Genomic DNA, 15510 nt, shown 5'->3' on the forward strand with positions numbered 1-15510 from the left:
ACCTCTTCTAAAAACAACAATTTCCAACATCACATGTACCTTTAGACTAGACACCATTGTCCATGAAGTTGTACAATTTCTTATATTTTTTTACACAAAGGCCCACTTTCATATGATTGTAGGATATGTAAAATTCAACAGTGGATGTCACCCTTCAAACTAGACACTGCAGCATACTTGGTTTAACCAAGAGTTTGGTAAGTTTGGTAAGAGTTTGGACAGTATGTCAACAACATGACTTACACCACTCATAGCAGTAAAAGGGGATTAAATGGGATTGAGGCTAATGCACTTCTATGTACCAGAAGCTTGTGTGTGTCTGTAATATGTGTGCAGTTACTTCTATTACACATCTTTTGAGAACATTAAGCTGCATTCATGTGCAGCCTGCAGTCACATGATGCAAACCTGTCTTTTCAGGGCAAAAATCAAGTTTCCATAAAGCAAATCTGTCAGTGGGGACTAAGTGTAACATTGGCCTACATTTAGATTGAGGTTAATGGAAGGATAAGCGCTGGACAGGTGAGTGGACTGGGTCATACATGTAGCGTTACCAATGGGTCAAATGAAAAACGGTCTAAAACACAACTGCTGAGAAACAATATCTAGAGAGTTCTTGGACCAGATTTTAAAGATTTCATGGTCTCATACAGTAATCTTGGTAAAATAATTATAACATGAATTCAGCTCTAAATCTTGCTTGAAAGACTAACACTGTTTAGTTCAGATACTTCTATCAGTACATTTAATATGTGAAGAACTACACATTTGAACAGCAAAATCAAAAACACTGTTTCGTGACATAAAATCATAATTCCCAGCTGGATTGGACTAGAACTCAGGGTAACATAATGCACCAATATTTAGTGCATGGAATAGCAGAACCCGCCTTACTGAACTGTAAAACTGATGCTATGGTTGAAATACATAACTTAGCAATTAGTTCCAGGGTTTCCAACCTGATTTCACAGAGAGACGTGAAATAACCACAACGTCTCAACACTTATTTTAATGTTCTTGGTGAGATAATAAGAACAGCATGTCAGCTAAGAATTGCATGTCCATTGTGTGAATGCGTATTGCTAAGCAAGCAGAATATACTCATGCCATTGTAATAATTTCTGAAGTGGCATATTCGCAATCAGTGTTGTTTTTTAAAAATATTTTGGCTATACACTAACTGAGATCTGTGCTTTAGGAATATCTAGAGCTACTCCACTAAGTATAATGTTCTTAATTTGCTTTATTAGCTCATTCAAGAAGTGTAAGTGCTTTTCCGTGCATAGTTTTGACACCTTATTTAACCCTCTGGGGACCAAGGGTATTTTAGAGAAATAAACCTGACTTTTTTTTGTGTTTGTTTAAATGCTAATAAACACCACCTTTCAATGCCTTATAATGTCCGATACCTTGTTTTTTTTTATCTTTTTTTTTTTTTTTTAAATTGAAATATCATTAACTGCTATGTAAATGAGGCTTCTTTGCTTGAAATAAAGAGTATTATAATTTCGAAGCATGACTAAAGGTACTGAAGGGGACTGAAGCACTGCAGCTTTCTGAAATCACTGTCAGCTGTACACACTGTATCTGTTACCAAGTTATACATCTGTTACGACCCTGTCGTGTCGTTTATGTTGAAATAAACTACTTGAGTAATGCAAATGTTTGTTTGAGCAATTACGCATGGTATGCGTACGTAAAAGCTGTTGTTTTCATAATTTATTGGCCTTGTAAATACAGAAGTTAGCTATCTGACTGCTAATGACACAGATGCAAAGAGATTGACACTGTTTGGAGGAGTTTCCTGAGGCATCATCGGCTCTGATTGGACAAACACGTGTCATGTGCCAAAGACAAAGGCTCTGATTGGAACACCTATTTTGACACAACACTGTATCACTTATGAATGGGCTACAATGATGTCGGAACTACCGTCTGAAAGCCCGGAGTCTCCCGATTAAGAGAGGGGGGAGAGAGTAAGTTTCTATCTTTTATGGTTCAACAGCTATGCTCGATTAAACAACAACATGGTGTTGTGGTAAAATTAGCCTGTGACAAGTCTAAAAATGTAACCTGACCACACTGCTATATGTCTCAATGGTTACGGTTACGAGATGTTTTTTGTTTTTTTTTTTTGTTTTTTTTTGAATAAGTAATTCCAAATTAACAGTGTTCTCCTACAAGTTTACATGGAAATAATCATTCTGAATGGAGTTTTACATGGAAACACGTCCTTACTTATTCTGCTTTAGATCGGTGGGTTGGGAAGGGTTCTGATTGGTTGTCTACCGAAAGTGAACAATATTTGCCTCCTGCTTGTCATCTTTTTTGCTGTAATATGGAAAACTACACAATAAGATTCAATATCAATGTTATTTTGAGTATCATTTTGAAGCACCAGCTGGACACGAGCATACTACTACACTTTTTTCAGCAGCTAAAAAGGAGAAGGAAAGTAGACTACTGAACACAGGAGGCAAAACAGCGCATGGAATATGTGCATCATCGGGACAGGACAAGGTGAGGAGCATGCACAGAATGATCAGATTTAACTTAAGAGTGGAACTAAGGTTTCCACAAAGGATACTAAGTATCGAGGAATTAATCAGTTTGGATTTAAAATATGATTAAACCAGCCACTTACTTCAGAATTAAGTTTAATTCCAAATTGACTTTTGCATTCAGAATTAGGTTTTTACATTCTCATTTCTTATAAGTTTACAGCAGAATTAACTTTTATGCGGAATTAAAAAGGAATCAAAACTTCGATGTAAACGTGGCCATTAAAATGATGAAAAAAGTACTTTGGAATTATCATGTTTTGGCCGGTCAAATATTACTTAAAAAAATAACAATATAAGTAGCAATGTCGATTTTTATGGTTGACCAGACTTGTAGCCATGTTTTAATGGCTGAAGTACAAAACACACACTGATGAAGGAAAATAGACTCATTAGAATTTAGGAAACATCTTTTCAACCCTATCTCTTAGTATTTCAGCACAAGGAAGGTGATGCATTATTTGGCAATACAGAGTTCAGGCTTACCAAGATTTGCATTCCTTAGTTTATCACGCCAGTATGTAGGTTAAATTAAACTTACAGTCATGAGACTGAACACAACAATTAAAATTAAGTAAACACCATTTTAACCACACCTGTTTTTGGTGTTTCAGCACAAGGAGGTGGATGCATTATTTATAAGACACATTGTTTACAATTACATGCAGCAAACATTAATAAATGTTGGGACCTTGTGGTTATCTAATTTATTTCAGTGACATCATGCTTCCGTTTTCTGAACAAGAATTATTTAAAAAGAACCTGAACTGTTTTGCTCATGGCCAAAACTAAACAGTAAATATGTTGCCACTACCTGCTTGTGAAGGAGGTAGTTGACACTGAAATTTGTCTATTTAAATGAGAATCATATCCTTTGACAGTAACTGTTCTGCAAACCTCTGTATTATGAAAATATCTGCAACTTCTTGATCTCGTAAACACAAAATTACTATCACAATCCAAAAGACTATTTGATACTAAATACCACCCTACCAAGAAGTCTGCATATGTTAGCTAGCCAACAAACGTATGCAGTGGCATTGAAGATGTAATTGCTAAATATTGTCAATGGCCCTTCCTTCGCCTCTGTAAAGTTCAAATGGTCAAAGCTGAGAGTTAAACTGCATTTCCTAAATTCAAAATCAACCTTTTAACCACCAAATGTATACCCTGAAATAATAGTAAACTGTATGCAGTCATCCTTCAGCACACTTATCAGCAGATACAAGTACTCAAAATTAACAGACTAGGACATAAGTTTTCATATAGGACATTGTATATTCTACAATCTGTGTTTCTGTAGATGCTGGACATGTCCACTCATATTCTGAATCAGATCTGAGAAATCAATTTTTAAATTTTAGTTTAATTTTTACTCTTTTTTCAGACAAAATTTTTACTAAACATGCTGAGAGAAGCTTTACCATCGTAATACACAAAGATTCAGCAAAGGAACTAAATGTTGGGCCAATACACAAATAAAAACATAGTAGCCCTCTGTGGGCCACTTATTGAAATACATTTAAATTTTCAAGCATAGAAAATTTTGGATTTTACAAGACTTTAAAACTTTAATAGATGTTTCTAAAACTAAGTTATACAGACTGAGTGGTTGGTACTAACAGTTTCTCTCCTTTTTCATGCTAAAATGAAGTAGCTAGGATGCAGCCGGATCTTTGATGATTGGTGTGAGGAGCTCAGTGGGGTTTGCATGTCCAATGAAGTGTCCAACTATGGATTTTATCAATACAGATTTAATTAATGTTTTGGTTTTGTGAAGTGTGTATCAAATAAAATTTGTTCAGAGTATTTCCAGAAAAGATTCCTTCTAAATTTCTGGGAAAATAAGTGTAGACAAAGTAATGACGCAAAGTGATGCAAATATGACGTGAGTGTACGCATATGAATGTGTGTGTGCCTGTTCACTGCAGCCTGATGTTTTGGGTGATCTGCCCATTTCTGCTTTGCAACAGCAACGAATGAGTGGATCCACTGGGCTTTGGTGGAATCAATGGCTTCTTCTGCTGTCAATTAAGGCAATTAACATTACTTTAATGCGAGCAGCAAACTTCTGCGCCCCCCTGAGACACAATAAATTAGAGTTCTGGATCTTATTTGACAGGCAGATCAGCAAAGGGAGCTCTTTTGCAACTGTCTGCAAAAATGAGGCATATCTCAGAGTTTATAAACAGTTTCAAATAAAAGAATAACACTTCAAAATCAACAACGAATTAAAGAATATTTTGCTGATTTTTAAGCAGGAAAGACGGGCTGCTCTGCTAACTAATTGTTATCTGAAAAGAAATCTAATAATGCTTGATAATCACTGATATGCAAAACTCAAATCATGATTTTTTTTTTCTTTAGCTGTGATAGATGTAATGTATCTCAACGGGACTGTTAATGTAATAACTGACCTTGGTAACAGCGGGATACCCAGCAGCCACCTCGCCAGAGCAGTAGGGCTTTTCTTCATGGGAAACTTCGACAAAAGAAGCCCACTGGTCCAAGAAACCGCTGGGTGTGTAGAGGCCACAGTCTCTCACACCCGTCTCTCGCTCAAAGTCCTCACACACCCCGTCCCCATCGTAGTAATAGCACATGCTTGGCTCCTCTGCAATCCAGAAGAAGACAAAAAAGGTTGTAATTTGTGAAGTGCAAAGTGAAATCCAGTGTTTCTCAATTATCACCCAACTCCTTGTCCAACACTATCTCATTTGGCATCCAGATGGGTTTTAACACATCCCTACATTCACTCCCATTTTCTTATCCATTTTCATAAATATTCTTTGTCAGAGCTTTTCAACCTTTTTTTTTTTTCATTATTTTGCAAGAGCACGAGATTACCTTATAAAGAGAGGAGGGGGTTGAGGGTGTATCTGACGAATACATAGGGATGCGAGGGTATGTTAAGGTCAAAAAGAAATACACAAAAAGAAAGTATGACAGAAAGAGAGAGAGCATGATTTAATGAGAGCATGACAGACAAACAGAGACAAGAGAGAAAAGGGGAGTGGGGGGGGGGGGCAAAGTCGGGAAAGATACAGCAGTATTTTTTCCAGACATCCCACCCGGAGTTAAGGTCTGGAACTGAAAGCTCTCAGCTACAGCAGCATCAGCCGTGGGGTTCCAGTTAGGGGGGAAGTCGGCATTCTGTGCCAAATTGGCCGGGGCCTCCTCCTCGAAATTCCAGCCATCCCCAGCACAGCCAAAAGCTCTAGTCAGTTCTGTGCTCTGGCAACGGTAAAACGAGGGGCTACTGAGGGGGTATATAGAACAGGCTCCCGCCACTCACTCAGCAGGAATAGAGGCAAGCACGAAAGGGAAGAACGGAGACTAAGACAAGAGGAAGTTTAAACAGTGTCTGGTGAAAGGCGCAGGAAAAATCGGTAGAGTGTAAGCTAAAGAGAATGTAAGAAATGAAAGGATTAATGTGATTAGGAAGGGCACTGATACATCATTTGTCTTGGATATCAATAGAAAAAAATAATGTAAGAATGAGGAGATCATTGCATGAATCAGCAGAGAAGAGAGACCTGCAGTAAGAGGGAGAAAGACAATGACTGACAGGAAAAGCTTTTGTTTTGTTTCATTTTTAAGATGTATCTCTATATTTGAGACAGTGGGGAAAAATTTAAAGAGAGAATAGCTAAATCTAACCTGAAAACTCTTCTTTAGATCAGTGGTTTCCAATTTGGAGTCCCCGGACCCGCAAAAGAAACCCCAAAGAGCACCATAGGTCTTTGAGGTATTGACCTTTCAGCGCCAGAGTGATTTATATTAAGGTCATGTCAACAGAGACAAGTTGAGGTATATTTTTTCTTATCATTTGGGTTTTCCATTCAAATGGAAACAGTGTTCTGAGAACCCTACAACACTAACACTGCACCCTTTCATTAATAAGACATGCCTGAGAATGTTACAGTGCAGATGATTCGTTCTGATTTTGAAGGGGAAAAAAAGTAATTCTGTATGTTGATAATTACTCAGTCAGAATGAGTCAATTATGGTGAGAAACTAGCAAATAAAAGCATAAAACCAAGCAATGTTTTAATATGGCGGGGTGTCCACAGCTTTTTGATAGTTGCATGAAGGGGGTCCTCAGGGAAGATAGGTTGGGAACCATTGCTTTTGGTGACAGCTGAACTACATAACCATGGCTTAAGTAAATCAAATAGAATTCCGTTTATGCTACTCATACACCTGTGTTTGTCATGGCATGGAGCCTTTCTTACACTCACTAAGATTTCAACTTTCATCACCTCCAGATAGATTTCACCACAGCCACGAAAAGCTTATTCAAGCTAATCCATACTGTTGCATCTTAGATTTGGATACTCAGTGCCAATTCTTCATCCAGCTCTCTCTTTCTCTTTCCAACAACATGACATGCAGTCACTCTCTTGCACATCCAGACAGATGGACACAAGGTCCTCTCATTATAGTGTCAGATTTCTGCTCAAAACGTCAGCTATGTCAGACACACTCACAAACACACATGCAAACACTTCCAGACATCCAAGAGAGCTGCAGTTGGTGGAAAAACAGCACAGCCGATGTAGTCATCCAGCAATCTTGCAGGGATTAAGTGACCACTGCAGCAAAGCCCATGCATGCGTGTCCATGCACGTCTGTTCGACAAATGCACAAATATACGCCATGGTAAATGAGGAGGGGTAAATGAGGTGGATGGGGGTGATGGGGGGGGGGAGGGGTGTAGATTGTCAGCCAGCAAGGAGACGGGACAGGAAACCATTCATCTGTTCATGAAATGAAACAACTAACTTACAGTAGGAGAGGACGTTCACTTACTGTAACTGTTTAAAATAAGATTACGCTCAATCTTTTGAATATAATAAATTCCAGATTTTTACATGCGAGAGGTCAAAGCGATTATTACATCCTCTGGTGTTTTATTACTGTAAGAAATCCATGCCCTTGTTGAAGTACAGTGAAATGAGATGCACACACAGATGTAAAATCTGTTCAATCACAAAGGCACTTCATCAGCATCATTTTCATTATATCAACATAATGCAAAACCTTAAACACAAGGCAAAAAAGGGTTCCAACCACCACAGGATTTTGGCCTGAGTTAATGTGCTTTTTTTTTCTTTACTGTGAGGGTTCCAACCACCACAGGATTTTGGCCTGAGTTAATGTGCTTTTTTTTTCTTTACAATTATGCTAGTTTCTCACCATAATTGACACATTTCAATCATAAAAACAGGGCTGGATTGTCAATTTGAGCACATAAAGTCGTGTTTAATAAAAGAAAAAAAAAGGAAAGAAAAAAAAGTCATAAAACTGAACAGTGGCATAAATAATGCTGTCATACCACCAGGGCATGTGATTGTGCCAGATCATCAATTTGTGCTGTCGCACATTAAGAGAAAAAAATTGTACTATTTAAAAAAATTATTAAAACGTTGGTTTGAAAACTGAAAAGTAGTTTCTAAATTGAAATTGAAGAAATGGCTTTTCATTGCAAACTTTGACGTCATCAGATGGCAAAGGGTGGGTTCATGCCAGAACAAGTAACAAAAACACGCACATCATAGATGAGTAATGATGGGTGATGGACCAAAAAGTGACATGAGATAAAATAAGTAAAGTCCGCACAGCAGAAGCTGCTCCTTAGAGATTTATTTTGCTGTAATGTTTCGGCCTCCAGCCCCTCTTCAGACATGGATGGCTTGGTTCACCCAAAAGCCAGATCTAATAGTCAATAAGTTTTCCAAAGTAGGAGCAATATTGAAATGGCCATCATTTTGCTTCTGCACACCAGAGTCATTCTGCTTTGGTTCTGGTATAAATCAGTGTGAATGCAGACTAGTTTGCTGATTCAGTACCTGAACAGTGTCAGTTTAAAGGTACAAAGAGATTTAAACTAAATGTGCTGATTCAGTTTCAGAAGTAATGGTGCCCACGAGAAAACATGCCCTCTCATACTTCATTAAAATGATCTTTTCAATGCATCTGTGTCTTTGGTGAACCCAGAACCATTTTTCTAATTAAAAATAATTTATGTACATCCATGTCACACCATTTGACAGATTTCTGGACCAACAATGTTGCACGAAACTTTACCCAGTTTGTTTCTCTTCCACATTATGCTATGCTAACTTTTTCCTGCAGCCATACGGTAGAGACATGAAGATTTCAACAAACATGAATGAAACTTACAAAATCTACATCATTGCATCTGAACAAGGTCATTTTTAATAGATAGATAGATAGATAGATAGATAGATAGATAGATAGATAGATAGATAGATAGATAGATAGATAGATAGATAGATAGATAGATAGATAGATAGATAGATAGATAGATAGATAGATAGATAGATAGATAGATAGATAGAATCTAATTACCAATTTTACCTCAGAAAAGTGCCTCTGTACTTGTCTGTAGAACTAAATTATCACATGCATTAAATAATTTATGCATTGGAGGGTTAAAGTAACAAAATGGGTTTTTGTTAGAAGATGCTCCAATGATAAAATCAGGATTTAATCAAATTTAGTTTCTAAAGAATCGTGTTCCAGAGGCACACACACCAACTGAGGACAGAGTATCAATAACATGAAGAAAAGTTCCCCACTTATGGCTCCTGCTTTTTTATTTTCCCTCATCTTCTTTAATTCTTTTGAACTCCACTTCCATATTTGGTCTCAAATAAATAGAGATAGTTATCAAATGTAAATAATCAAAGAATAAAAATCAGCTTTGGCGTTTATAAATAATAGCCAGTGTTTCCTTTATGCCTCAGACCATGATTTCTAAAATAATCAGATCTGATTAGAATCAGTATGACTTAACACACACGTAACAAACACTCTTATGATAGGTGCTAAACGGGATAGCACAACTGAGGACATAAGAAGTAAGTTTATCAAAAACCTTCTGTCCCTGTAGGAATGCCTTCCATAATGGTGTCACTTAGGATAACGGCTGGAGCTCATTAACTGTAAGCATAAGCACTTTACAGCTTTTCACTGTCACATCACATGAGATTCCAGCTGATCGTAGGGTTCTCAGTCCATGTCTGACTGCAAAGATGTTTTTATTTTTTTGGCCTTTTAAAATTTCACATCTACAGAGCAGAAAAGACAAAAAATCCCAAAATTGAATGTGTAATCAGTAATCTGTACGCTACATTCAGTCATTCACAGCTACTGGTGCAGCATACAGCAAACCGCCTCCCTCTGATGGAAGCAAACCAGATCCATTTCAAAAGTCAGGGGTTAAATACAGGATGTTGCTCAAAGATGGACTTGAGATAAACTAGCTCTCTGAGGTGCTTTCCGTTTTCTCCCTCACAACAAATGAGAGACACGGAGCAGTGACTGAAAATATTGCTGTTAGAAATTTGGTAACAGCTTTGTTCGTATCACTCACCAACGCAGTTGAAGAAAGGCTCTTTCCTGCACCGACTGGAGCAGCCATCTCCATTCATAGAGTTCATATCATCACATTCTTCTCCTTTGGAACTAAAATCAAAGGAGACAGTACTTAGAAAGCATACACAATGAAGCTCTGAAAAACGTACTTATACCTTATGGGAACCTGTGTGTTTGTGCCAACTACCTCTGGATGCGTCCATCCCCACAGTAGGGCGCACCGAGTTCATGTACCAGTGGTGGAGAGGGCTCACTCTCACTCCGGGTGGAAATGGTTTGAATTTGGTAGGTATAGACAACATGTGGTACCACATCCCTACATGGAAAGTAACAAAAATCAAGACAAGTTCATATTTCTGGGTAATCAAACATTAATAAAGGAGAAAAGATCCTACACTGAGAAAAAGACCAGGCCTGTGGTGAATGGATCGATGGCACCACTGCTTTCTTTGCTGCTGTGTGCATGTTGTTTATTTGACATCTCCAGCACACACATTGTCATTTCACACATCTACTCTCTGGTTGACTGTTAATATGACTGTTTATACCCACATATTGCTCATCTTTGTTTTGTTTCCTTATCAAAGTGATGTCAAGGAGCCATTGTGATGAATACACATCAGAGAGGAGAGTTGCCAGTGGACTATTCACTTTGCTGGTTTAAGTCTTCACAATGGTTTCTTGAGTCACCATACTAAGGAAGTCTGAAAAATAAAGTCAGAAAGGAAAAAAAAAAAAGAAAAAAAAAACAGAAAAAAAGGAAAATCAAAACCATACGCAAAAAGAAAAATCAATGTAGAAAATGAGAAACCAGAGTCACAAGCAAAGCAACGAATAAAAGGGACAAAACACAAGGAAACAACTAAAGTGGCAAGTCAAAGCCTGCTTTGATGACAACAACTCTGGATTTATTATGGGAAACTGTTTATTTTCTTTTCTTTGCCTTAATGTTTTACTTTTATGTTAATTAGTTCAGATTGTGGTCTAGTTTTATATGATTCCTAATAACAATCAATCTTCCTGCACATCAAATCATCTGCTTTAATTGTCCAAAACAAGTACAAGCAAAAGGCTCAGACAGGTTGGTTGTTTCTTACTGAAATCACATAAACACCCTCATGTGAACGCACATTGTTTACAGATTTCAGTATGATTGGTCTTTTAATGGTTATGGGTCTTATTTTCCTTATGTTTTGGTTGCATGTGAGTACTCATCTTGCTCCTGTTGTGGCATCATAAACTAGTCTCCATGGTCACATTGTGGGAATTTGACTTCCTTTTGGGGACAAACACAAATCCAATTTACATATATCCAGTTAAATCAAATGTGAATATTTGGTGGAAGGTATGGTAAGTTTGGGTTTAGGATGCAAAATAATGTGAGTTAGTGTCATTTCCTTTGAACTGATGGAGATGTAACTGTCTCTGTGTATGTGTGTGCAGATGCTCTCTGATAAAGTTTGCTATGATGATGTGTGTTGTGTGTTGTGAGTTAGAAACTGATTATTTCATGTGAACCATCAACTATCATTGGAATGATTTTAGGAAAACTCACAAATGTTTTCACAATAGTGACAGTCAGGAAAGACTTTTGCAGACACGAACAACAATTCTACGCTCATTTGGCAAACGCTGTTCTCTGAAGTGACTTACATATGAGAAGCCATAAAACCATAGCAATTAGCATAACACGCATGTCTTGTGGGTAGTTGTAAGCCAGAGACCCAGACATACAAAGGGAGAACATGCAAACTGCACAGTGTTCAACCCCCCCCAGCCCAGCATCAAACCACCGACCCACCTTCTTGCTGTGAGGCCACAGTGCTAACCACTACACTACTGTGCTGCTGTACATACAGCAAAAAATATAGTCTATGATAAATCTATGCATTATACCTAACCTTTCACACATACTGGGACATAATACACACATTGGTATATGAACACACATGGATGCAGACACCATTCCATCCATATCATTAAGTGTCGGCAAACACAGCAAAGTACTTGCCAAGTATGGCCCTAAACCTAAACAAAATCACACAGGCTAAAACCACAATTCCAAATACTGCCATTCAATCCCCAATGTGAATGCAATACACCACCAGGAGCAAACACACTTGCCAACTTACTCTGGCCCAACAAACCCCTGGCCAAAATCAGCAATTAAACCCAAGAAGCCTTTGAGTGATTTTCTGAAGAGCCAAAACCTTTGACAATATCTAAGTCAGCACGTTTGATTACTAATGACTGAGAAAACCAGAAACTTTTCAAACACATGTTTAACAGAAGGATGGATGTTTTGGGGTTTTTTTTTTCAAAACCATGTGCAAATACACTGCACACTTGAGACAGTCTGGAATTAGCAATATGTGTGTGAGTTTGCTTATATGCATTATATGTTCTTTTTCCTTTGATTCATTTAAAGAATTTACAGTGGAAGAGGATATTCTCCAATTTGGCCAATAGTTACTGTTCTTCTCCATTTTAATTTCTTGTTTTCTCTTATTCCCAACTCCCAAAAGTTTGCCGTGTTGTTTCCCATCTCAAAACCAATGTACCCAAAGACCAACTCACAAAAGCTATTTCTTGACTTTATCTACACTAAATGATTCTCTTACGTACAACAGTATGTCCTGTTCTGAAGATGTTGGCTCTTGCTGGTGCAACTCCAGTTACATTCAGACGTGCTCCCACTGATTGAATAAGTATAGTCCCTGAAAAAGTCAAACTTTGAGAAACTCTACGTAGAACCAACACAAAATAAATGAAGAAAAGAGTGAAACAGATGGTATTTTGAGCAGACATTGGATACATATTTAAGCATGTAAATATTTTTTATCTACCTTTTTAGTTGTGGTTGTGTGAAATAGTTATGAACAGTTATTATCTTACCTGTATAGCAGACAGGGTCAGCACACTCAGTTTGTAGAAGTGAGAATATCACTTTTCCTCCAGACAGTTATTATTTGTCGTTATTAACCTATGAAGCTGCACATCCGTACATGTATAGTGGCTAAACATTGCATACTGCTGCTGATTGGCCAGGACCCTCAGGTGTTGTATCAGGCCTTGTCCACACGAAGTCGAGTTTTTGTAAAACCAAATATCTCCCCCCCTCAGGCCAGTGAAAAAATTTAGTCCACACAACCTTGTTTTTCAAAAACAAATCCATCCACAATATCTGCATAACTGCGTTGTTAAGCACATTCATAAGAATATCAAACCATTAGGTGGCAGTAGCTTTCCTAATCCTATCTAATCAGAATAACCTTCCATCTGACGACGTCACTTCCACAAAACATGAAATGCCTCCAATGTGATGTGGTTAGGTAGTGGGAAATAATTGTTCTAAATGTAATCCTTTGCCATTGGTAGTTTATGTGGAGCGCTATTGGAGCTTTTAAAAACAAACACACGAGAGATAGCATCCCAGTTTAGAGTACGTCCATGCTGTTCTGAATGTAAAAGAGTTAATGTTTTTCAGTAAGCGGTGTGCCTTCGGTTTTATTTTGAAAAGGCCAGTTGTGTTGTTTGTGAAAGTGTGACAGTGCTGACTAATAATAAAAGACAGCGGCTGTGCCAGTTCCGCAGAACTTCTTTGTGTTCTTGTTCTATATTATATAAAAGTATAGGTGCATGAACAAGACCCTCGGTTACATAAACAAGGGTCACACATGACATGCCATGGCATTTTCTGTCACAGACGGTCTCATTTAAAACCCCAAAACCCTCCGGTTATATGTGTCCTTAAGCAGATGTGCAAACAGAGAAGTTGCAAATCTTCACTTTGTTTGGAGGTTTTTAAAACCATCGTTTTTAAGTGCATAAATCTGCGTTTTGGTGTGGATGACAAGCCAAGTCAGAGAAAAATATTTTTGTTTTGTGAGATACACTGCTACGTGTGGACAATGCCTCAGACTCATTGGATAGCTCACTTCTGTGGGTTTCTTCTATAAAGATTTTAAGAACACTATGGATGTGCTTTTTTTTTTTTTTTTTTTTTTTTTTTTTTTTTTAAGGATTTGTCTCATCACTGGTGTTTTGGAATTAAATCAACAGAATTATCAAAGCTGATCAGTGGTAAGATAAATCCCTGCACTGTTTTGCATGCAGCAATGTTCAGTATGTTATTGAAACTGTATGGATACTGGTGATTTGCTGACCAGACATCAGAGAAATGACTGCTTTACTTGCCTGTTTTCATTTTCCTGTCCTTCAAATGTCTCTCACATTTGGGAATAATGGGGTTCACCATTGATGTGCAGCCATATTAAGTCAAAAGGACTTCAGGGGGAAGTTAAGTTGAATGATTTATTACTCCTTTATGGTTTCAAGAATTAATGTTAAGGATGTATTCACCATCAAGGTTGGCTTAATGCAAATGATGTCTCTGACATTACTATATCCCACAACTTTCCACTGCAAAAAGCTATTAAAGCCTCAGATCAGTCTCGGCAGTTTTAAGTGTCCTGCCACTAAAAGTAATTTCCTCTCTTTCAGAAACATCAGCCATTTAACACGACAAAAGCAGGAAAGTATTCCATCCTCAGTTACTTCCCAAGCCAACACCGAGAAGTCATGGGCTCAGATGCAATAGTCTCATAAATCAGCTCCTGCTTAGGTCAGAGAGGCAACTTTGATGCTTTTATTGAACCTTAATGAAAAGTAAGTCTTTGTTCTAAATCTTGTAATGTACGCCACGAGAAGCAACAACTTTGTTCTTGCTCTTGAGGCCAAATGAACAAGAAAAAAAACCTGTATCGTCTGGTCCATTCATACCCTATTCATCTTCCTGCTTCATCTGCAATGAGGCAGGAATCACTGCTTTTATGTGCAATGACCCTTGTTATTTCATATTTAAGGAGGAACTTTGCCCATTGAACGGTGGGTTGTGCACGCAGCTGGGTCCGTGTGTTTAAACACCAGATGTTGTAAAAACTTTGTTGCTACCGTGATCAGCTGATTCATCAAAACAATCCCCTTTACCTGCATCAGTAAAAATGCAGAAGCAGCAACTTTCTGCTTCATGCTTTTCCATGTTAACCTACGCCCATCTCAAATGTCCAGCCAATCACACTATTCTTCTCAGAGCCCCACAAAAGAAATAGTTCTGCCACCCCAATGTGTACAGAACTGTCTTCGATCATGTTCACAAGAAAAACATGGTGTCATTTTCTTCGCTAGGCGTTGAGAACAAGAAAAAAAAAACAACTTGCTTCTCGTAGAGTATTTAGCAGGTTTAAGTCTTCTCTGGCATGTGCATCCAAACTCCAAGAGAAAACATATCCACTCCACAGCTTGTGTTTCCACTTTCTGCACCGGGCTGAACATATTTTCCACAGTTGGGTGTCACAGTGTACCTTTGGTTCTGAAGGGTCAATAGTCCTGCATCTCAAAGTGTGATAACAACTGTTTAAATTTGGCTTTCAACCTGTTCCCAATTAGGTGCATGCTTGATTCCCCCTGACCTCACTCCAACTGGTCATGTTAAGTGCTGCCATTGGCAGCAGGGAGGAATGAAACTGAGCAAGCCGTGCAGATG

The 15510-nt window shown here is 38.0% G+C and overlaps 1 protein-coding gene across 1 annotated transcript in view; it reads right to left on the reverse strand.

The window, feature by feature from the left end:
• Positions 1 to 15510, reverse strand: part of pappaa (pregnancy-associated plasma protein A, pappalysin 1a) — a gene marked incomplete at both ends in the record, with an annotated part of 99496 nt that overhangs the window by 47197 nt on the left and 36789 nt on the right. The window contains 3 exons of the mRNA XM_079257267.1: positions 4979 to 5175; positions 9964 to 10055; positions 10153 to 10281. Coding sequence (XP_079113393.1) covers positions 4979 to 5175; positions 9964 to 10055; positions 10153 to 10281 — 418 coding nt within the window. The remainder of the gene's footprint in view (positions 1 to 4978; positions 5176 to 9963; positions 10056 to 10152; positions 10282 to 15510) is intronic.

Source organism: Telmatherina bonti (assembly GCF_933228915.1).
Source record: "Telmatherina bonti genome assembly, chromosome: 17".
Lineage (NCBI taxonomy): Eukaryota > Metazoa > Chordata > Actinopteri > Atheriniformes > Telmatherinidae > Telmatherina > Telmatherina bonti.